Below are 23,909 nucleotides of genomic sequence, written 5' to 3' on the forward strand. Positions count from 1 at the left end.
ATACAGAAGTTCCTGAGCTTCGGTCATTTCAGTCAGACAGAAAACAACATTGGGCAGGTTCATCATTATCAGAAGATGCCTGCAACTGCCTGCCAGCACCTTGCCATGTAGGACACCGGGGCCTCTAGTGGTGGGGAGGCTTAGGTCCTTACTTCTGATCCTGGTGGCTCAGAGTTTCTAGCAGACTGAGCATTTTTTGCCCAGCTTCAAATTTCTAAGGGAAAAAATTTTAAGAAGCTGAAATAAAAGCAAAATAGGATGGGAATATGAAAACAACATTTCTGAGCCCTGCTCAGTTCCAACAGCAACACAAAACTATTCCGTTTATATATTTAGTGAAATAAATCCTGGCATCACCACCAGTATGTTTCCTCTTATTGTGGGGGTTTCTTTTGAGTTGTGTTGGGACAAATATAGGAGGAATGAGAATAAGGGACAGATGTCAGTGCTGTAAGTGCTGGTGGGAGCTGGAAGCTCCCCTCATCAAACTGCTTTCAGAGTGTTCAAACCTGACCAGCACCAACCCATTAATCTGGACCAGGAGCGCTGATGGAGACCAGCTGACAGACTCCCGTTTTGACCTTCAGTTCCTCGTGCCCATCCCAAACCCAGGATCTGAAATAGCAGGATTAACCCATACCAATCCCGACCTTCAGGGAGGCTCAGCCGCCAGGGTCCCGTGCCATTTGTCACCTTTCCTCAGCCCTTACCTGAAGACCATCACTCTTGCTGCGGCAGCCCCTGACCTGCGACCCTCAGCAGTGGACTGCTGGCTGATTTCACGTTGCAGAGAGAAAGCACTCCCCACATCTGAACCCATCCCTCCGGAGATGCACAGCTAAGCCCACAAACTCACCACGTACCAGCGCCAGCTATCTAGCTGCCCTTCTCTCAGCCAGGGATTTCTTCTGCTCGTCGCTTGTCCTTTCCCCCCCTTTTCTCTCCCTCCTGGCTTTTACATTTCTTCCACTGTGATCCATTAGGTATTTACTGACAGGGTAATGTGACTTTTCACACCGGCTCTCTGCATGCACTGCCCTGCAGACTGGGCTGGATAAAGCCGCTCCCCAACCCCAGCTGGCTGGACATCTTCCCCCCACCTTCCCCTCCCCTTCACACTAGCCAAGCCAAGGATTCCTCTCTCCCTCCCTCTTTTTTTTCCACCCCTCCCGCCTTCAGTGCAAACCCAAGACGCAGGATCCTGCCGAGGGAAAGCACTCCTTGAAATCACTGCAGACCCTGCTGTGAAAGTGCAGAGGAGGAGAGAGAAAAAGCCTCGGCAGCCAACCTCCTGCGGCTGGGGGCTTTGCAAGCAGGGCAATGGCTTCAGGCTCTCAGAGATTCTCTCTCACCTTTCTCCAGGGCGTGGGATCTGTCTTCTTCATCCTTCAGATCATCTCTGTTCAGGCTGATGGTGAGTTCCCCATTCAGTTTGGGCTGGGTTGCTATGGCTGGAATGAGAGCTGTATGTTGAAATGTGTTATTGCAAAAAAAACCCCACTTTTTTTTTTTTTAATAAGAAACTTAAATACACGCCCCAGTTTGGGTTAGGAAATGTCTGATTCAGAGGTTTTTTAGACTCTACAAGTATCCTGGGGTTAAGCACAGAAAGGAAATAAGATCCCAGAAGGCTAAGATTATTTTATTACAACAAAATGACAGGATAGTGAACTTTTCCAGAGGAAATAAGAATAATAAAACAAAGCCAGAACACGAATAAGAAGACTCAGCTATATTTTAGGAGAGGTCTCCTTATAATTAAAAGTACCTTTTCTCCAAAGAACTTCCCTATCTGCCCACTTCAGATGCCCCCCCAATGTCAATTTATATGGGCAGGTACTTGAGGAAGGGAAGACAAGAAGTGAAAGGCTTTTCCTTATAACCTTTTCTGTTCGGTACCACACACGCTGAAGACGACTGCTCACCTTTCTGCACCTGAGTTTCATCTGCACTTCACTGCCGAGGGATTCGATCAGGACATGAATTTGGCTGAAGCACCAGCTACCAGTTACTCTGAAATGGGACTTTTTACTCGCTGATGATAATCCTGAATAGCTGCATCCCTTGAAAGTTTCCAGTAGCCTATTGCCCTTTTAATGGTTAAGCCTGTAGTAATGATGACCAACTTGCCTTAGCAAAAACACAATTTATTTTTGAAACAACTGTGTCTTTTCCTGGGAGAGCAATGCTGAATGGCCACATTTTTTCACTTTCACAGCTGCGATAGATTTATGCCTGATCTCAGGATTTTTTTGTTCGGTACACTAATCCTTTACCATCGATGTTTGCTGCATTATTCCAGAGAACAGATCTTAAACATTATAGGCCAATAAAAACCTCTTCTTTTTGTTCTCAGAGTATTTTTCCTCTTTAGCCTAAATTTACTTCAGCTGATGACAAAGTATGGCACAGGAAAGGGAGAAAATTAATCTTGCCTGTATGTTTCTACCACTTTGTGTAAAATACCATTTATACAACAGAACCCTGTCTTGTAAATTTGAAGAAAATTACTTTTCATTAAGAATAAAGGAAAAGAAACATATCAGGCAACTGCACTGTGTTGCAGTAGGCAAAACTGCGATTCTGATTTTAGGAAATACTCCTTCCCTAGCAAAATGCCTCTGAAATGAGGAAAAAAAAAAAGCATACCCATGAAAGAGGGTTCTCCACAGAACTTAAGAAAAGGGGACAGGACAGGAATAATTAATTCCCCTTCTTCATCTGCTTCATCTGAAGAATTCCCTTATCTTTTCAAGAGAGCCTCCCAATTCGTATTATTTCTATAGAATTAATGGCATCTTCTTGGTTCCTAAACAGACATCCTCTAAAAGAGAAAGGGAAAAAAATGTTGGAGATCATTTTAGGGCAGAGTTTGTGACAGATTTTAATTGTCATTCAACAGTTTGTCATATTTACACACATGGTAAAGCAATTATAATAATTAAAGGGTAGAATATCTGAAGTACATTACAGTTGTAGAGCATTATTACAATATTTTAGTTTCCATTTTTATTTAACTTCTAAATATCATTGTGAAAAATGCGCAAGTCCTCTATTAACATGCTCTTCAGTGTGTTCTCCTAATATTAATATTCAAGCAAACAACTGTAACACTGTCCTATAAACCATCTGGCTTATTATACATTGATACAGAAGAAAACACTGTATGTGAACTTTAAAATTTACCACTACATGTAGGCTTACATATTTAAGAAGATCTGAGAGTACGAAACAGAATTAATACTTTCTTTTATAACAGATTCTGGCCTGATCCAGACAGGAAACGACCTTCTCATTTGTGTAAGTTGTAGGTGAAAATATAATTGTGCTACGCTTTAATACATGCAAATGTCACTTAAGTGCCAAAGGAGCATTCCGGGTGACACATACGTATGTGTGTATTTGTTATTTTTAGCTGAAAGTAACTGACTGTTTTGCAAACCGCTGAAGGGATTTTGAATTCACCTTGTAAAAACCCCGTGAAATTCAGACTGGCCCCTGTCACAGGCAAACCTCCGAAACTGGTTACGATATATTTCCCTAAGGAAGACTTTCGCTTTATTATCTCGCACACAAATAATGACAGAGAGCAGGCAATAAAACTGGAGACCATCGAGGTCTGGTGAAGGTGTAAAGCCTCGAAGCTTAGTTGATCTCTTTTGGCTAGTATTTACCACAGCACATATTGCTGTAGTGTAAATAGACTCCAGAAAGACCAAGGTAAATGCCGAAATAAAAGATAGCTTTGTTTCACTTTGCAGTTTTTTTACGATTGAAATGTGCTTACTCATAGCTGTTGAGGTCAGGGTCAGACGGACAGAAGGCTCCTCAAGGGCTTGTTCCTGCTCTGATGGTACCATGGTGTGCCACTACTGTTAGTGCAGTTACTGGAGAATAATACAGGTTATCGTGACAGGTCTCAATTATACCGGTGCAAATGCAGGCTTTTCAAAATTTCTTTGCATTTCCGCTGGAATAGGAGAACAACGATGCGGCTTCATGCATCCTGCACAGGAGTCGCCTCTGCTTTTTTTCACTCCCTCTTTTGTCTTTTCACGGCTGCTAAAATATCCATACATGTGAACCATAGTTTTCTGCAGAGTACTTGATCTGAGACAGAGCATGTCAGGAGAGAATGACGGTGATTAATCTACCTTATCGAGACACTCCTGAATTGAAAAAATGTGCTAATTGCGAAACTTTACTAATTGTTCCAGAGTGGAGTTGGTCTGTTGGCTAAATTTGGGTTACATGGAAGACCTATTGGTCAAGCCAGTCATCTGGTAGTGACCATGCATAGTGACTGCAGGGGTTGCAAGGGGAAGGATCCTGAATCCAGAAAGCTAGGCACAATGAGGTGAGGATCTGAGATACATACTTCTGACCTAGAACCAGATATGTCTGATGTCAAAGGTAGGAAAAAAACCTACTATGCTCTTTCCTTTGGCTTGCTTTGCACCTTTTTTATAAAGAAAAAAAAAGTATGCTTTTTCTCTTCTGCTTTCTGCATTTGAGTAGCAGGTGTCTAAGCATTTCAGGCTCCCACTTGCAAAACAGCACATATTCTTGCATGTTGCAAAAATAAATGCATAAACATTTCTAACTATTTGATCCTAAAGTGTGTAGCAAAATTAAAATTTAAGCTCAAACCGAATTTAGCTGAGGAGGAACTCAAAGGTGACCTCCCAATTTTGCTATTTTTCTAATGATGTAATATTTTAAGCAATTTGAATTAAATAAGACATCATTCACTTTAGTTTCTTGCAGAAATAAACTCTACATTCATGAACACTAAGCAGGACTGGTAATTACCCAAATCTCTGTCTGTAATTGTACATTTTTACTGAATCCTCCACCCTTACTATGACAATCAAGGCCATTGTTACACATAGCCATAGAAATGGAAATTAAATTGCTCTTGAAGTACAGAAGTGAACTTCCCTTCCTCTGCTTTCTTTTACCTCAATTTGAAGTTTTTAACATTTAAGTAAAAATAAATTAGACTCCACATTTGCACATCTTTCACCACATTTATTTTGTTGAAACTGATTATGTTTTATCCTTTGAACTAGTAAGTATCATGTCATGAGATCAGCACACTGGGCATGCCTTTTAAAGTGCTTTCATTTTATATTATTTGTGAGAGACATTTTTATTTCAAAGTATATTTGGCTGTGCAGTTTTATGTTTCTTCAAGCATGATGCAAATCCTGCTGAAGAGATGGAGATCCTTGAACTCATTTCAGTGGGCTTTGAACAGTGCCTGTATGCCTCAGAACTTCTTCTTGTATCTGTTACTGTATTAGAATAAATTAGCCAAACTCTGTCTTCTTGGTAACCAAGAAGATTCTGCTAATTCCACTGAGATTCCTAAAAGTATGAAGAAATGGGTTTTGGACTGATTTTATTTTTGAAGAGTCCCTTTTTTGCGCTTCCATATATTTGATTGTAGTCGGCTCTTCAGTCTTGAAAGCATAATAAGGTCCGGTTGTTAGAAGCTGAGTTTAGCAAAATTTGAAACTGGAAATAAGGTAGAGTGAGAGTAATGAACCATTGGAACAGTTTACTATAAAGTGTGCTGTAAATTCTCCATTACTTGGAGTCATTGAATCATGACTGGATGCCTTTTGAAAAGACATGCTTTAGTTCAACCATAAATTTTTGGACTTGATGTTGGAATTACTGGGGGAAATTTACAGTCTAGTTATGCAGGAATCAAACAAGGTGATAAAAACGAATCCTCGAAGCCTTGAGATCTATGCTTCTATGGGTATGTTTTCAATCAGAATGTACTGGGGTACTCTTAAGTAAAAGCTATATTCAGCTATTGCTTGTTTACAAAATTTTAGTGCCAAACAATAATAAAAATGATTCTTTTATCAATATATCAAACGATAATCAATATTCTGTAATAATAGTGATCAATGCTGGTAAAGGCTAGCAATATAATATAGGCTAGTTATTAAAGAAAGACTCTTTTTGGTTTTAAGTGTGAATTTTTCTTCAGAACTATGAATCCAGCTGTTAATTAACAGTTGTAAGAATTGTGTCTTATTTATGTCTTACCATTGAAGTCAAAACTTTTTCACTGGTTTCAAAGGGGAACCTGAAGAAACTTACTGTGACAAGGACATTTTTCATTCTGAACCTGCTAAACTCAAGATGCACATTAAGCCTCCTGAGAAAGACTACTTTGCATGGATTTTTAGCTTGGTCTTGAAACCAAAGGGACTGGCTTTGTTTAAAAAGGCTTCAGAAAAGTATGTAGAGTTTTGGGAACAAATTTCCATACCACCTGTCTCATCATCTCATTATGGGAAACAAATGTGACAGGGCAGAAATGAAGGGAGAGAGTTGAAAGGGAGCTTAGACATGGTGGCTGTTCAAAGGTACCACAACCAAACACACACTACGTTCTTCACACAAATAAACACAACGACCTGATCCTTCATCCTGTGCCTTATGGAAATATAGAACAGTCTTATATGTAAAATTGCATATTTAAAACAGAATGACAGTACATCTCTTGATATTATCTCAAAGAAAATTGATTTCAACTACTCCACACTGTCATAATGTGCTAGAGAGAAAGGAGATACCATCTGAATTTTTCACAACCCCAGTACCAAAATTGTCTGTGATATCATCAGACAAACCTTTTTAAAAAACTTTTCATTACAACTAGCAGTGATAAAAATGTTACAAATATTTAACCAGAACCCTTCGATCCCAAGGTTGAACATGATACCACTTTTGTGATTAAAAGTGAGAAAAATTCAACACATGAATATCTCAAGCATGTTAGCCATGCCACCGTAAGGTGCAGAATTCAGTTTTGGTGTTGTAGTCTTATTTATTTAAGGGGATTTCCTGTTTTGATGTGCTTTTGTATTTTCCGATTATCATGCTAGCATGTCTCCTATATTTTTTCCTCTAAATGCCCCTCAGTAATGTGACACAGCTCAGGATACTGGGGAGCCAGCTGTTCCATTGGTCAAGCATCAGATAAGTGAACCTTCCCTGCTATTATATTTCCTAAGTAAGAAATTAGGCAAAACAGAGGGCACATGTTAAAAACTGGGCAGATGGCCATATTGCTTCTAAAGCTTTGGAGAAGATTCCCAGGTTGGTCTGGTAAGCAGGTCAGCCTTCTTTATCCACTTCTGGCTAACCAGAATTTCCTATAAAGCAGTTCACTATAATTTTCCCAACCAGTAAGTCCCTCCTAGCTTACCCTAAAACCTATTTGTCTACATAATTTCTATATCCCAGATACCTTTTCGAAGGACAGGAGTCTGTTTTGAACCAGCATCTTCATAGTTTCTAGTAAAAAGTTAATTTATTTTAAGTACTAGCAAACCCATAACAGTAGTTAAGGAAAGCTGTCTCAGCCTCAGTTTTGGCTAGCTAAGCTCCTCTAAAAATGTAATTGACACTTAATGGTAAAAAGACTAAATGATGAACTTAATTTCTTCTAATTAGACCTAAATGGAACTCGATTCTTAATGGTTTTCTTTTTTTAAAGTTTTCTAACTAAAATACTAATGGCTGGAAAATAGGGCTTACTACCATGTCAGACTAACATTTATGATTTAAGTAAGTCACACTACACAAACTTGCCCTATATGTCTTCGATGATGCATCTGAATCCTGACAGCCAAACTGAAATGTAGAATGTGGACAAGTTTTTATTTGGGACAAAGCCTCAGTAAAGCATTACTCTTAATCCCTGCTTACCTTTACTAATGAAAATTGTTCCGCAACTTAGGAATAATTGTTTAAAACCATCATCCTTCTGCTTATATTATCTGTCTCTCTACTCCTTGCATACTTCACTACTTTATTCATGCCTTTGGAAACAACAGCCTACATTAGAGTCATGTGTATTATTTGGGGCATTTTGGAAAGGATCCTGAGGGTTTGGTACTCAGGACTCTAGAGGCTTGCTTTTTTCACTGTTCTATGTAAACTCCCCTGTTCTAGTTACAATTCATGGTATTGATTATAATTGAGAAGAAAGAGACTGTGTAATCTAGCGATTAGGACACTGATCTGTGCTTCTGGGTTGCATTCCTTGGTCAGCTACTGTTAACTGTGTGAGAGAATCACTCTGGGTACTCTGAATTCCTTTTCCTTCTCATGACTGCTTGTCCCGCTTATTTAATTTGCTATCTATCTGTCCACGCCAGGACGACTTCTTACTGTGCACGTGTAGAATTCCCACCAAATTCCCATCTTCATCAGAACCCATCTGTGCTTGCTAGCTAATGTGAACACAAATGACGTATTTACTTGGAAGAAACTTTACATTTTTTGCTGTAAGGACTGTGATTCTTGCAGTGGGTTAAGCTGTACACAGGTGAGAACAGGAAGCTGCCAGGTACAGACCTACCCTATATCAGTTCCATATATTTAGGATTAGATTAATATTTATCAATTTGTTGAAATAATATGTGGTGGGGGTGGCTCTTGGTACAGAATCAGGCTCAATCAGTCTGAGGGATTCCTGATATTGGTCAATATATCCTATGAGTGTGAAGCTAGCTACATAGTGAACACTCGGTATGTGCTGGAAGCTATGCATATAACCACTACCACTAATCTACTCTTGAAATAAGACATAAGTGTTTCCAGGCATTTACTGAATGAACAGTGCTTAAAAGTTGTCTTCCTGCACCTGCAAGCAACCTAAATCTGTACCTTTGAAATTTAGAAGGTATTCTGAGGGATGTTATCTTCAGAAAGAAGGCACTTATGGCTATTTAAACATCAGCACTGTAAGCTATCTCATTGTTTATTTCTTTTTCTGGAGACATCCAGCTAATGTGTTTATTCCATAACCCAGTAGCTTCTCAGGCTTTATTGACAAAACTCCAACTGCCTTGTTCTCAGTTGCCAAAACCTCTAACTTTCACCCTTACAGCTTTCACAGTGTTAGATAAATTAAAGTAAAATAAACTGAACTGAAAATAAAAATAACACAAGAAATTGTTATGCTAAATATGTTCTCATGCTCATTCAAGAAAGCCTTCCATTAAGAAAAAAATTCCCTGTCTTTTCTGAAAGATATGAAAACAAAGTGGCTTTGCAGCAGCATTTAGTACAAGTTGCCATAGAATTACATCATTTTGATTTTAGAGAATAAGTATAAATCTATTTCTGATGTGGAAGAGTGAGTTGTGATACTGGCTTTTAGATTTGTGCTTACTTTGCAGATTTAGTTGTTATAAATGTAACTGTAATATGCTTAGCAATGAATTCTGGTGTTATAGCCTACAGGAGATGTTCTGACTCTGGCTATGTATGTGCATATGAGAGAGTGTCGTGCTTTCTCTCTCCAGATCTTAAGCACAGACCTATAGGGGCAAGACAAGCTTCTCATATGGGCTGGGAATGAATAGGGGCTTAGCCATACTTGCTTTTCTGTTGATGAACAAAGCTAAAAGAAAAGCTAAGACAAGGGTATTTACAGTGTTGATAAAATTACTCATTCCAAGAAGTAGGTTGCGCATTAAAATTAACTTCGTAAAAGCAAGAAAACTTTATCTGGTGATAATTTACAATATTTTTGTTGAGTATGTATTGAATACAATACCATGACGAGTGACATGTCCTTTCTTGGTGCTGCAGGGAAAGTGTTTGCACTTGAGTCCAAGAACAACTCTCGGGGTCTGGATTTAGCTGAAGCTGAGAAAGCTTGTGTTGACCTGAGTGCTCACTTAGCAACTGCAGAAGAACTGAAAAGGGCTGTTCTGGACTGTTCTTTCGCTGGCTGCACCACGGGATGGCTCGCCAGTGCCTCCACCGGGTAAGGACAACAGCATAACCCCTCCTGAGAAGTATGAATGACAGCTGTCAAGCAAGTTTTTCTCCTTGACTAAGAATATTACTGAAAAACACTGGCCACAATTCAAGCACCATGACATATAGCTAAATATGCCTCTCTCCCCACTAAATCAATTTTGTACAGCTAATATTGCGGGGACACAAATATTTATCAGTTTCAGGTCACATATTTCACAGATCTGAAGTGATTTCCTCTTCCTCTTTCCTTCTGAGTTATTACATTGTGGTGCCTTTCCACCTGGCCTATAGAGGCGTGCTGAGCCCTAAAGGAGCTTGCAGGCTGTGGACACTGAGCTCAGTTTGCTGAGCTTCTCATGGAAACCACATATCTGTCTCAGGTATTTATGCGTGTCTGAATAGAGAATAGGCGTGTTCAGATAGGAATGACTGTAGGTGTACTTAGATATGATAATGCACGTGTGGTAGAGAGTTTGTTGAGAAAGCTCACCAAGGAGTTGATACTGTCACTCGATGTGCTGAATTGTATTATTTGAGGTAGCTCAGGTTACTCGACATGGCACTAGGCTGAGCTTTGCCTCGCATTACAGATAGTGTTGCCAGATGTACTGGCTTGCCACAGCCTCTCCAGGAAGCATCGTGGCCTCTGTAGAGGCCAGTTCAAAGCAGGAACATAAAAGCGTCCTGTCGTGAAAACTGCTTCCCTCTATCAATCATAGTTTCAGGAGGCTAAAGTCAGCCTTCATGAGTACTCCAGAAGTCCAAATGACTTTCAGTGAAACTTAAGATTTTGAGAACATGTGTCCACCTAGGTGCTAGCTGTGTGCCAGAAGCAGCATGGCCCTGTCACCATGCCACTCTGCCGTGGCTGATGAGGGATTGCTGAACTCAGGCTAACTCAGGTTCATTCCAGTCTTGCACAGGTCTAGCTATGTGGCACTGCACTGGGCCAAGCACCCACATCCCAACTGCCCGGTCACTTCCAAAATGAAAGGCTTCATAGCATGCCTCAGGTACAGGTATACAAAGACATCAAATCACAGAAAATTCAATTTAAGAAAAACAAAATGGAGGAGCTGAGGCTTGACGTAAATATCTTGTGTCACTGAAGCTGGGACCGTGCAGGAATTGCTCAGAAGGGGCATGAGTGGATCTTTCCTTCAGCAGGCTTACCAGCCACAGCCTTAGTGACTACATATATTAATTCCCTTGAGGTGCTTTACAAAGTTCTCATGAATTAGAGGGTAATATCTAATCTACTGTCAATGTTCAACAGTCATAAAGTTTTGTTTTATCAAGATATCGTTTCCAAGTTCCAAAACTTTAGTGTGTTATTGGATTTTGTGACAGTTATCAGTTATTTAAGTAAGCATTGGTGTTTGTGTATTTTTAGTGATAAAGTTTCCAAAGGACAGAAAATGGCTACTATTAATGAAAGGTGATATTTAAACAACTCAAGGAAAAGCAACTAGTTCTGGTGATCCTTTTTTTTCCAGGTGAAAAATTGTTTGAAAATGTATTTGTATGTATTTTTGGTCATTAAAAAAAATCCAGAAATCTCTCAGGATACAAGACAGTGATCTAAACTCTAAAAATTGTTTTCCTAAGCCAGTTGCTGAGATGTCATGGAGGCTGAAGAGCCAGGAAAACTATCCATCTCTAAGAATTGCATGGCAAATTTGTTGTACAGGTTCTTTTATACAGCCTCAGTTTTATGGAAGTAAGGAGTGCTGATGGGTAGGAGAAGAAACCGTCTCTTTTTTATCTAAGCAGTACCACTAGTTAGTCCTGAGAGACCTCAGTTAATTGCTGCAGGCACTGGAGCTACAATTATTAATAGACGAGTTATGGACCTACCCCTGAATATCTTCAATATCAAAATTAGGTACAGTGATAGTATTGTACACATCATACCATGATGATGTGAGAATGTACACATCATCATACTGATGGGAAGGAAAAGAAGGTTTTTCATCCCTTCCAACTTTCTGTACTCCATTCCTCCAGTAAACCTGCCCTTAATATGGAAGTCTCTAAACTATTTATCAGAAAGGACATTGTGAGGGCACATCAGCATGCCATTGCTGTGCAGTCACCACATCTGACCTTGACTGGAGAGCTTCACCAGAGAGAATAGTTCTTCAGAACTGGAATTTGATAGTCTCTACTCTGGGACTATTTTACCCATGGCTAGGCAAGCACCAGAATGCTTGGTTCGCTGAACTGGATATTTTTGACTCTGGGGAAAAACAGGAAAAGTATAATGCCTAAAAAGGCTATACCGGTTTCACTGTTAGTTAATGCAGCTCTGGAGAAGAAAATGAGCATCAAGTGTAAAGTATGCAAATGAGACAAAATTATTCAAGTTGGACAAGCTCAAGTAGAATATAAAGAGTTTCAGAGGGATTTAGATGAATGGGCAAAATGACAACAAATGGAGTTCAATGATAATACGTGCAGGAGGAATATGCAATCTACTTGAAAATATCTTACAGGGTTCTGATTTACCTCTGTCAGTCCAGGAAAGATATGAGGACATCACTACAGACAGCACAAAGACAAACTCTGTCAAACTGCAGCTGTAGTAAAAGCAAACAAGCAAACAAACAAAGAAGTTGCTAGAGTGCTTATGGAATGGAATGGTGTTGTGGTTTAACCCCAGCCGGCAGCTAAGCACCACAAAGCCGCTCACTCACCCTCCCCCTCTCCACCCCAGTGGGATGGGGGAGAGAATCAGGAAAAAAAAGTAGAACCCGTGGGTTGAGATAAAGACAGTTTAATAGGACAGCAGAGGAAGAGAAAATAATAATAACAATAATGATGATGATAAAAGAATGTACAAAACAAGTGATGCACAATGCAATTTCTCACCACCCACTGACCAATGCCCAGCCCATCCCCGAGCAGCGATCGCTGCTCCCCAGCCAACTCCCCCAGTTTCTATACTGAGCATGACGTCATATGGTATGGAATATCCCTTTGGCCATTTGGGGTCAGCTGTCCTGGCTGTGTCCCCTCCCAGCTTCTCATGCACCCCCAGCCTACTCGCTGGTGGGGTGGTGTGAGGAGCAGAAAAGGCCTTGACTCTGTGCAAGCACTGCTCAGCAGTAACAAAAACATCCCTGTGTTACCAACACTGTCTTCAGCACACATCCAAAACATAGCCCCATACTAGCTGCTATGAAGAAAATTAACTCTATCCCAGCCAAAACCAGCACGTTCTTCACCCCTTATTGCATACCATTTACGTCATGCTCAGGTCCCACACTATCCAATACATCCTCATTAACCACCACCCCCGTTCCCATCCTTTGATATAATACACAGATATTATTCCCTTAGTCTATGGACCACCTATGTAAAATGTCCATAAAATGCCCATAAAATGTCCACAAATGTCCACAAAATGTCCACTGAGTTCATTTAGTCCATGACTTTGGGCTCCATCTGTTATGGTGGTCACTCAGGACAGGAGAGGTGGTGTGTTGCGTGGCGTTACTGGGCACCGAAGCCAGCTCAGGTCAGGTCACTGCTGCACTTGCACTGCTTCTTGTAAGGCTTCTCCTCCATTGGTTCAGGTGGTTCCTGCTATAGTAATTCCGATAACATGCAACTCAAATCATGGGTTACAACAATTTAAAGGTATATCCATTACACTGTCCACCCCTGGTCCTTTTGGGCCAGGTTATAGGGTTTAACATTGCAATAAACTCCTCCCCTTGCTCCTAGCCTGGCTAGCAAGAAGGGGTTCCTGCTATAGTAATTCCCATAACATGCAACTCAAATCCCGGGTTACAACAATTTAAAGGTATTTCCATTACAATCTCCACCCCTGGTCCCTTCGGACCAGACCATTGGGTTTAACATTGCAATGAACTCCTCCCCTTGCCCCTGCTCCGGCTTGGACTTATCCCCAGACTGCAGTCCCTTAGGGGTGTACCTGCTCCAAGTGGAGCCTTATCTATGAGCCACAGCCTCTCCAGGGATATACCTGCTGTGGCATAGACTAATCCACAGCCACAGATGCTTCGAGGTGTGCTTTCTCCAGCGCGGACTTATCCTTGGGCCACAGGCCCTTCAGAGATATACCTGCTGTGGCACAGACATAACCATGGCCACAGATGCTTCAAGATGTACCTGCTCTGGCATGGGCTTATCGACAGCCACAGATGCTTCGGGGTGTCCTGCTTCCACGTGGACTCATCCACAGGTCACAGTCCCTTTGACTCGAGTTCACACTGGAGTTCCAGCCTGTCCAGTACAGCAGCACAGAAACAGCAGCGATGCCCTGGCCATCTGCCAGCCCAGGCACATGGCCATCACTGTTATCAAAATGTTCCCAGGCACAGCAGAGTAAGATGAGAAGCAGTACAGCAAGCAGCAAAAGCAAAAAGCAGCCACTAACGAGCCTTAGACTCTGTGCAAGCACTGCTCAGAAGCAATGAAAACAACCCTGTGTTATCAACGCTGTTTTCAGCACACATCCAAAACATAGCCCCATACTAGCTGCTATGAAGAAAATTAACTCTATCCCAGCCAAAACCAGCACAAATGGAGAATATGAAAAATAAATACATATACACACATATAGGTCAGTGGAACAAACTCCTTTGGAATATTATACATATTACTGTTACTGCATTTTAAGAAAGATATTAAAACAGGCTCAAAAAAGGCCTCAAGAATTATTAAAGGCATGGAAAAACTATTAAGAAGGCACTTAAAATACTTTACTAAATTAATTAGTTTATTTTAAAAATATATCTGTGGGTACCTGTTCAATACTTTGGGCATTTACTTGATAAATGGAAACATGACAGCAAGGATAAAGGATAGCTGGTAAATAAAAAAACCTCAATCCACACTCTCCTCAACTGATTTTACACAGAGAGGGGAAAACAGGCTTCACAGCATGCTCAGAAGGTTACAGAAGTAGGGAAAATTATTTCCAAAATAAAGGACTCTTCACTGTTATTCATCTTGACAGACCTGTACATCTTCGAATGGGATGGTATGGCCCAGGGAGAGAAGTGACCTCCTCACGTTTGCCAGGTCCAAAAGCATTCAGGACTTTATAGATTGGTTCTAAAACCTTGGATTCCTCCCAGCAGCTGACTGGCGTCCAGTGCAGATCACGGAGCTTTAGTCTAATATTCTCCCATATCCTCTTGGACCATGTACATCAGAAAGGAGATGAATAGGAGGGAACATGATAAAAGAAGTTCCTAATTTCAGGAAGAATGCAGTTTGTTTTATTTATTTGGTGCCTGGAAAGTATCCCAATCTTTCCCCCAAGGAAAAATGGATTAGACATTGGCAGTAGAATTAAACACAAACAAACGATGTGAGTGAAGTCATTATAGTGTTGCAGATTTTCTGACACACTTCAGTCCTCCTTCCACCACGTAGACTTAAAACTGAACATGAGCTCTAGCAGAGATGTAAGGACTTTTTAACCTCTAGATCAATGTTCCAGGTTTTGCACAAGTCAGTGACTTCTTCACTTCTGATGGCTATTTTATGGTCTTAGTGAATAATTACAATCCCACTCCTAGTAAATATATCCATCACAGTTGGCTGTTGTGGTATTATTATTTTTACAGCCAAATCAGGGCCTGGAAACCCGTGGGAGTTTCTTCTGTTATGACTGAGGCACATCACTGAGTCAGCATGAGTGTGTTTATACTGCCCACTCTCTGGGCTATACCTCTTATATGGGCAAAGAGGAGAATTTGGTCTGAAGAACTGGCCCTCTGTGGGTAACTGTCAAATTTCTGATGACCCGTGTATAAATATCGATCCATATGTAAGTATGCAAAGATTTTGAGATTATAATGGGACATCCTCTGTTGGATCCAACCATGTCGTTGCAGCCCAACTCACTCCAACCTGCTTCTTACTGACCCACTGCAGTGACTGTTGCCTCCTCAGCTGTGCTCATCTCTTGTCTATTGTAAGCCAGAAGTGAGCAGGGCGGGCAACCAGCTACTACTTAGGGTGTGAAAAACCATCATTCTGCAGAGGGTGATGCCGGTGGAAGAAGACACCAATCTGCTGGGGGAGATGTTCACCTTGTGTTCTCTAACCCAGTGCAGTCCCTGGGAAGTTCAAGCAGCAGGTCCTGACAAATATGATTCACTTCAACTGATGTAGGATGGAAATTGCTTAAACAAATAGTTCCTTGTCAGCAAATCCAAAGAGATGATAAACTTGGTAGTGTTGTGGTTTGAGCAGCCTGGGTCAGAACCTCTTTCACAAGCACAAGGGGATGTTTTTGTCTTCCACTTTCAGTTGTTCAGACCAACCCAATTCAGAGTTCAGGGCTGTCGCTGGCAGGTCTGAGGGCTTGGAAACTTTTAGAGAAGAGCCACTGACAAATAGATAGGGGTAAGAGGATAAGGCATAACTTCTTCCAGCAGCCCAGAAGCAAACCATTTACAAGTCAGTCCTGAAATGTGAAACTTATAAAGCATTACACATTGTTACATTTCAGGAAATGAAATGTTGTTAGGCAGGTCTCATTTGTCAGATGAGCCCTAATAGCTATTTATACTAAAATGACACTCTTACGACTTATTTGCATGTCAGACAAGTGAGTCAGTAACACCAGCAAGCGATCTGCCAGAATATAAATGAAAAAAGGTGGCAGAGTTCTTTGAAGGCCTCTGACTGCTATCTTTTGAGTTCAGATGTCATACTGGAAAACCCTGTGTCAAGTCCTCCAGCACTGGGCAGGGTGTTCTGTAGGGTCTTACGTTCATTTCTGGGGTTTTTGAAATTTGGAAAGTGAACATGGCACAATTTCTCTTGTGATCAGCCCTGTGTAGAAAGCAGCTATTTATTTTAGAAATTGTAAACATCCTCAACAGCTTGTATTAAGATATTCATAGCAAATTTACTCATTTCCATCACCTTTCTAGGACTGAAAAGTCCTATTCCCTATCCTGTTCCTTATTTGTCTAGGAAAGAATGAAGCCATCTATCCCTTCTATAAGGGCTTTGAAGCTCTGCATAGACATTCTATTCTATAACAGACCTCCTACAGGGCTGTCAACCTGTTCCTTTGCATGAAATTGCCCTGGGCTGGTTCCTACCCAGTCCCTGGAGGATTTTTCTCAGAGGGGATAACTCTGGAGTGAGCAAGCACAGTCAGCTAGAATAAGCCTTGCTGTGGGAGTCAGAAGACTGGGGTTCTTTTCTTGGCTGACCACAGACCAGATGTTTGCTGCTAGGAAAATTACTTCATCTCTATTTTTCCTTCCTTTTGTTAGCTCTTCGGGTTTTGTGCTGACTCCTATTGAATGCTTCTACAGTGTCAAACACAACAGGGCCCTCACTGCAGATGACACCAGTGGGAAATGTAATAATAAGACTCAGAATGAAATTTCACAAGACTACCTACTTCTTTTTGTGCCTACTGCGTGGGACTTGCCCAGCACCTGGCAGTAGGGTAATAACAGCACATTTATTGGGAAAGAAAAAAGCAATATCCAAGGAATGAAATAAGGGTTAGTTGCTAACCTGTGCCAGTCCTCTCATCTGTGTGTGTAGACCCTTGGACTTGTGGGCCCCGTGAAATCTATCCAGGTGTACATGCTATAACACATCCACTTGCTTATTTGCAGAGAAGCAGTCCTAATGATATGTCAATTCAGCAAGCTCTCTGTTTTATTTCAAGGCTGTGCTCTGCTGTCTGATGATAATGCATATGAATGTGCTCCCAGATGTCTGTATGAGATGGGTCAATTAATTCCCTTCAAGAGAACAATCCAGAGGTATCTGACAGGACATGGTCCAATTCAAAATGCTAAAATTGGTTATGAATGTCTGAGGAGGTCTTGCACTCTGAAATGCCTTCATGTCACAAACTCTAGTCCCACAGCCCACAGCTGGTGTCATGCTCTGCTAGAAGATGACTTTGTCTTCTCATTGTTTCTTGTCAACCATACCAGAAAGTCTCATACAGAGAAAAAGCAAAGTAGTTGTGTTCCAGGAATAGGGATTTCTACAAGAAGCTCAGTCAAGAGACTTGAGTTTAATGTATGGACATGGCCAGTTTACTCCAAGGAATGGTATCACTGAGCAATGTGGACATGAGCCACTTTGCATCAGCTCTGGGGGGCATGTGAATCTTTCTTGGCACAACCTGGGAAGACAGCATGGGCAAAGTATGACAGCCACGGTTCTTGTAAAACAAGACAGCCCAATAATTGAAGAATTTTTTAGAAAATGTACTTTTTCAGGAAAAGCATCATACAAAAGAAAATAAATTTTTGATGTATTTTCTAGGACAAGCACCCAAAACACCATCTGCCAAAATGTAGCATGACAGTCCTCAGAGTAGCCATTTACTAGTATTTTTACTGGGAGGTTTTTTTAACAAACTTTGAAGGCTTTAGCAAAACTTTAGCAAACTTTGGCACAAAAGGTAGGGGTATGCTAGTGAATTTAGTTAATGCCAGAAGGTTAGAACTTATTGTTAAGACCAAAGAAAATCCGTATTGAACAGAAAGGTAAGCCTGACTTCAGAGATGGAGTAATAGAAATGGGGTGAAATACAACAGCATTACGTGAAAACTAATAGGAATTTCTTCCTTAAGCTAGCAGTTCACCTCAAAAAGGCAGAGCAGGAGAAAGAGCTGGGTGTATTCACAGAACATAGGATGGCAGCGAGCCTGTCGTAAAATAAAATAACTCACATCATAAAATTTGTAAAAAAAGGAATTGCAGTCCTCCTAAAAGACATCCAGCAGCTCTTCCAGGAGAGAGAAGGCAGTACTGAAGGCCTTGAACAAGGCACTGGTGAGACACCACCTGCAACAGTGCAATGTAATCCTTGGCATCCAAGCTTAGAAGGGATAAACTCAGACTAGGATCAGTCTAAGAAAGCACCTCTCTTATCAGAAGTGATTAAAGGTGATCAGTTTGTTTAGCCTAGCAAAATGAAGGCAGAAGGGGGATATGCTTACTCTTAGCAAATGAACAAGAGCCACTAATACCAGGATTTTAATTTGCCAGTTAGTTCTAATGGGGTTCATTTTCTTATTTTCAAAAGAACCTCACATTTTCCCTTTTTTTACAATCTCTGTAATGTTTAGTCCTATCTGAAAGCCTTTTGTCTGAGAATTGAGCTGCTTTGTAAATTAATAGCACTCAGCAAATATTTTTGTACTTTTTTTTAAACCCTTTGGTAACTAATCAATAACATCTGTTATGAAAGCCATGGATTAAATCGGAGACATAAATAATATATTTATTTAGAGACACAAAATGAAAATGGGTAAAACCAACTTTCTAGTGACACTTGCTGTGTCTTTGAGGACCCAGCTAGTTCAGGCCAGGAAGCAACATGATTCTCCTCTACAGGCACTAAGAATGCTCAAATTATATGTACATAGCGATATTATAGTAAAATGGCTATATAAAATCTTTCATACTAGGCTACAGTATGAAAATCTGCATGAATGGGCCATATTTATTTAATGAACAGAGGCCTTACTATTTCAGTAGTCATGTGTACAATTTTAAGCACAAAAGACTGCATTTTGGTGTATATTTTTAAGAATCCAAAGGATATTGGTTCTGCCTCGGTAAGACCTCCTTTTGACATTTCCAGTGGCAGTATTGCTGTTGGAATGTCTTCATGTCACACTTAGCAGCTGCTTTCTTTGGGTCACATCCAGCCAAAATTAGCCTCTATAGTTCCCAGTCAATGGACTTTTCCAAAGCCCACCTGTGCTCCCCTTCATGACTTTTCAGGGAAATTTTCTTCCCTTCGGTAATCGTGAACATGTCATTTACATTTTATTCCTCATCAGAGCCAGCTTTATAATTTGCAGTTTCCCAAACTACAGAAGGGAAAGACTAAGAATAAAAATCCTCTAGTTTGGCTTCCAGACTACTGATTTTTTTACTCTCACCTAGTTACTGAAACACAAGTGGTAAAGCTGACCCATGAAAAAAATTAGCACAGGATGTTAAAGATTTATTTGACTAAGAAAAGTGATGAAGTTTTTAACTTTCTAATTAGGGGAAGGTTTGTTACATTTATGTTATGTTATGAACCAGACTTTCACAGTGCCTCAGCTAACACATTGTTGATGATGTTCTTCTGAGTTGAATATATTCATATGCAAGTTCATACTACTATGAATAAATGTCATAAGACCATTCTGACTCAGTTCGGTGACTCTATTGACTAAGGCTACAAAACTTACAATCAATTGGCAGATAAAGTAGTGACTACAAAACATCCCGGTCCCACCTACCGGTTTCTGTGCTGATGGATCATGCTATGTCATATAAACTCAGCTGTTAACTCCATATGCTTTAACGTGGGTTTATTGAAAAATTTCAATATTACAAAATCGCTATGTAATTATCTTGGAAAGTAGAAGTACCAGTGGATACTACTATAAACAGAATTTATAATTTATATCTAAATATTATGTGTTTATTATATATATCTTCACCATACATGCATATATACAATATATACAATTAAATATCATTACTATGGCTCGAGTACATCATTATGATATATTTAATAATATATATTACATAGTGGCATGTTATGGCATATTGTGAAATAAATACTATTCATGTCACCTTTTTCTGCTGTTTCCTTCTTTGAACAGAAGAATTAGGAGAAGTGCAAAATATACCACTTACTCATTGGTTAGTTAATAGATTAGAAAAAATTTAACCAGTGCAAGAGTAAGTGGAAGACTTCTAGGAAGTCTGCTTCATACCTTATTGTGCTATATAATAAATTTTCTCCTTATGCACACACATGATAAATGCTATATCTGAGTCATGACTCAGGAAAACAATGATCAATTTGGCCAACCTCTGATCTTTTTATTGGGGTAGGTACAGGGGAAAGACTCTTAATTGTTCTTAGTTGGATGAATTGTACAGCAGAAATTATGCTGAGGTTCAACACAGTGTGGAGTGTCCACGGTTTCTTGCTTTCTCACTTCAGATGAGAAGAGGCATCATGAAGCAGGTTGTCCTTCTAGGCTCAGTAGCAGTGGACTGAGAAGATTCTCAGTAGCTTTTGGCTTGGCTTGTCAAGAAACCGAAGGAAACACCATCAGGCACCCTCCCACTTGCCATCAGAGAGCAGGGGCTGTTGTCATCACCACTAAACCCCCTCCTTTGCCAACTATATTTTTACCTTACTGATAGTATACGGCACTTATGCTGTCTTAGCAATAGTATGTGTGATTGATTTTTATGCTTTGATTGTGAGGGAGACCTTTTCAGAGTTCATGGCAGTGTAAGAGTAATTTTCAGGGATGCATGGATGTTTCCAGCAGATATGTATTAAATATAGAGGATTATGATGGATGATCTGCAGTCTGAACTCAGTATGTTCCTTCTGAGCATGTCTACTTTCATAAGGATCTCCACAGAAGGAAAAATAAAATTGCATCTATTTATTAAATACAAGGTACAAAATCACACATTACACTGCTCTAAGCATCAGATTATAATGTATCCTAAGAGGATGAGTAATGAGCAAGTCTGTGTAAGTTTAAGTTCAATTATTACATGAAAGTAGCAATAAATAGAATTAAAGTTCCCTGCATGACTATATTCTTCTAAATGGCTGGGCAGGTGGATGTATCCCTAAAAAGAGTGTAAACTTCGTGGCATTCTCTCAACTGTGATGCATGCCCCAGTGCAACAATTCAAAATACTAAAGAAATGAACTAGGCAATGCATTTCCACAACCTCTCAGCAGGGTGCTAGAAAGAGTAGGGAAAATGTATGATTTCTGGTTTCTTATTTCAGCATGGCAATGCTGCTGCTGAAGAAATTTTAAAATATGTTGAATTCTGAATGTATAGACACTTTTTGGTCCTCAAATGAAAAATTTAATAAAGTTAAAAGCATCAAAACCTACCTTTTAGAACTGAGACAAAAGTGTACCTATGTATTTAATCTATAATTATAGATGAAAACCTAGCATTTCAGAATTTAGGGAAACATATACCCACCCCCAAGAACTCAGAGAACAGACACTGTTATTGAATATTTTTAGTCATACCTGGAGTCCTACTGACTGCAAAGAGACTATTTCTATGCCAAAGGTGTTGCAGGTCTGATTGCTAGACCCACTACTGAGAAATGCTGAGCACTCTTGAAGCTCCTTTCAGCAGTGGTAATAACAGCTTATTGAAGATGTTTAAAGCTTGCAGGATTCAGCTCATGGTAGGAAACTACTGACAGAGAAGGGGGAATGGGATAGATGAAACAGATTTCTCTTTTTTTTTTCCTTCTATTTTTTATATGCTTACAAGACATGACTTCTTTAATCTCAGAAGAATTACATTAGAATGTTTGCAGTTTTAATCAGATCAATTTTAATATCACAAAAATCCAAATTAAATTCCTAAGTAACAGATTAACCAGGGTCTGGTCTGTTGTAGGAAAAAAAGAAATAGACAGGAAGAGCAATTTTTAAACTTCACGTAGGAAAAAAGTTTAGTGAGAAATACACTTTAGAAACCTTAATGTCATTTAAAGCCTTTTTTATGTATAATGTTAAAACTATATGCAAGATACACCTTTGTAAGTTTGGTCTCATTGGATAGCAGCTAAGAAATGCTCTTAAAATTAAATAACTAATCAATATATTCTATCAACTACGAACTTGTAATTCATTGTACAATACTTGAAAAAAAAGTAAGAAAAACTTGCTCTTCAAGTACACAATCTTACATGTGAGCCAAGTATCCTGTTTTGGAGATGTCCTGAATATACCAAGGATGTGTCACCCACAGATAACTTTCTAGCCTCCTGATGAAATGGTAAAGAAATTACAGTGCTTTGAGAAGAAGCAAAATATATTGGCTAGAAATTGGAATTAGAAATCAGAAAATTCAAGATAAGATTTTCAAAAGTGGCTTCCAAGTATCAGGAATTTTATTCCTTGATTGAGCGTAGAAAGGAATGTGGCCTGATTTTCAGAGACCAGAATTTTGTGATGGCAACAATCTTCAAAGCTGTTTTTTTCTTAAGAGAGTCTGAAGCCTTAAGTACACAATTACAAGCAGAAGGCACAAATTTTTAAAGACATGTCAGTATCTGTCTGCTCAGCGTTGCAAGGCATAACTGATCCGGGTACCTAAGTGAGTGAGTCATTATTGGAAAGGTTACGGTTGGTAAGTCACTTTTTGAAGGGGGACATAACTGTTTCATTCACTTAGGCCTTGTAAGACCTAGTGGAACAATATGTGAATACATACATAAATTTTCTAATTGATGGCCTGATTCTCCCAGTTATCTGAACGCACTTTGCAGATCAAGTCACTTTCGTCTAGGTGCCTGATTACTGACTTAGAGGACTCAGAATTGAAATGCATTAAATTCTAAGAGAACCTGATTTTAAACTTGTATGGACAATATTGTCCTTCAGGTCACCCCCCAAAAAATCAAGGGGTGTTTTCCTTACAAAAGAAACATATTTGATTTGAAATCATAAAGGGACTTTCAGTAGGGGATGACTTCACATCGTTTTCCAGAGCAGAAGTGTGGTAGGAACCATTCTGGTACATATGCGTGACCACCACCATATGGCTTGTTTCGTGTTGCTTTTGTTTGTTTACAGTGAAAGAACATTAAAGTTGCATATTTAACTGCTCAAAAGCTAACCCGTGCCAGAATTAAGATGGTCTGTACAATTGTAATTCACCCCACTTGTGTAAATCTATTGTTATATAGTATTAAAGTGCATCATCAAATCCAGGGTTTCCACTGGATCTTTTCCACGCTTAGTGAATGGACAGTTAGTCAACATTTATTTTATTCTCCAAATTGAGTGTGGGACTGACAGCAAAATTAGTTCAACCATTGCACAATACAAAATGATAAATTTTCTTCCACTGGAAAGATTCCTCTGTGGAAAGCATTTTCGTCTTGCTTTCACTAGAATAGCTGACCGTGCAACACTTCTACAAACCTGCTGTCCACAAAAAATAAACCCCACACCATTAATATCCAGCTGCAAAAATTTAGGCTGAATTCACTTTCCCAGCATTTGTAACCTTCAGTGTAACAGTAAAACCAGTGTCTTCTATAACAAACTGTCTTTTATT

The 23,909-nt window shown here is 39.8% G+C and overlaps 1 protein-coding gene across 1 annotated transcript in view; it reads left to right on the top strand.

The window, feature by feature from the left end:
• The first annotated feature begins 1,320 nt into the window (after positions 1–1,320).
• SUSD5 (sushi domain containing 5) overlaps positions 1,321–23,909 on the top strand; it is a 43,043-nt gene continuing 20,454 nt past the window's right edge. The window contains exons 1-2 of the mRNA XM_072851418.1: positions 1,321–1,414; positions 9,631–9,808. Coding sequence (XP_072707519.1) covers positions 1,321–1,414; positions 9,631–9,808 — 272 coding nt within the window. The remainder of the gene's footprint in view (positions 1,415–9,630; positions 9,809–23,909) is intronic.

The sequence above is a fragment of the Ciconia boyciana genome, chromosome 2 (genome assembly GCF_034638445.1).
Source record: "Ciconia boyciana chromosome 2, ASM3463844v1, whole genome shotgun sequence".
NCBI classification, from domain to species: domain Eukaryota; kingdom Metazoa; phylum Chordata; class Aves; order Ciconiiformes; family Ciconiidae; genus Ciconia; species Ciconia boyciana.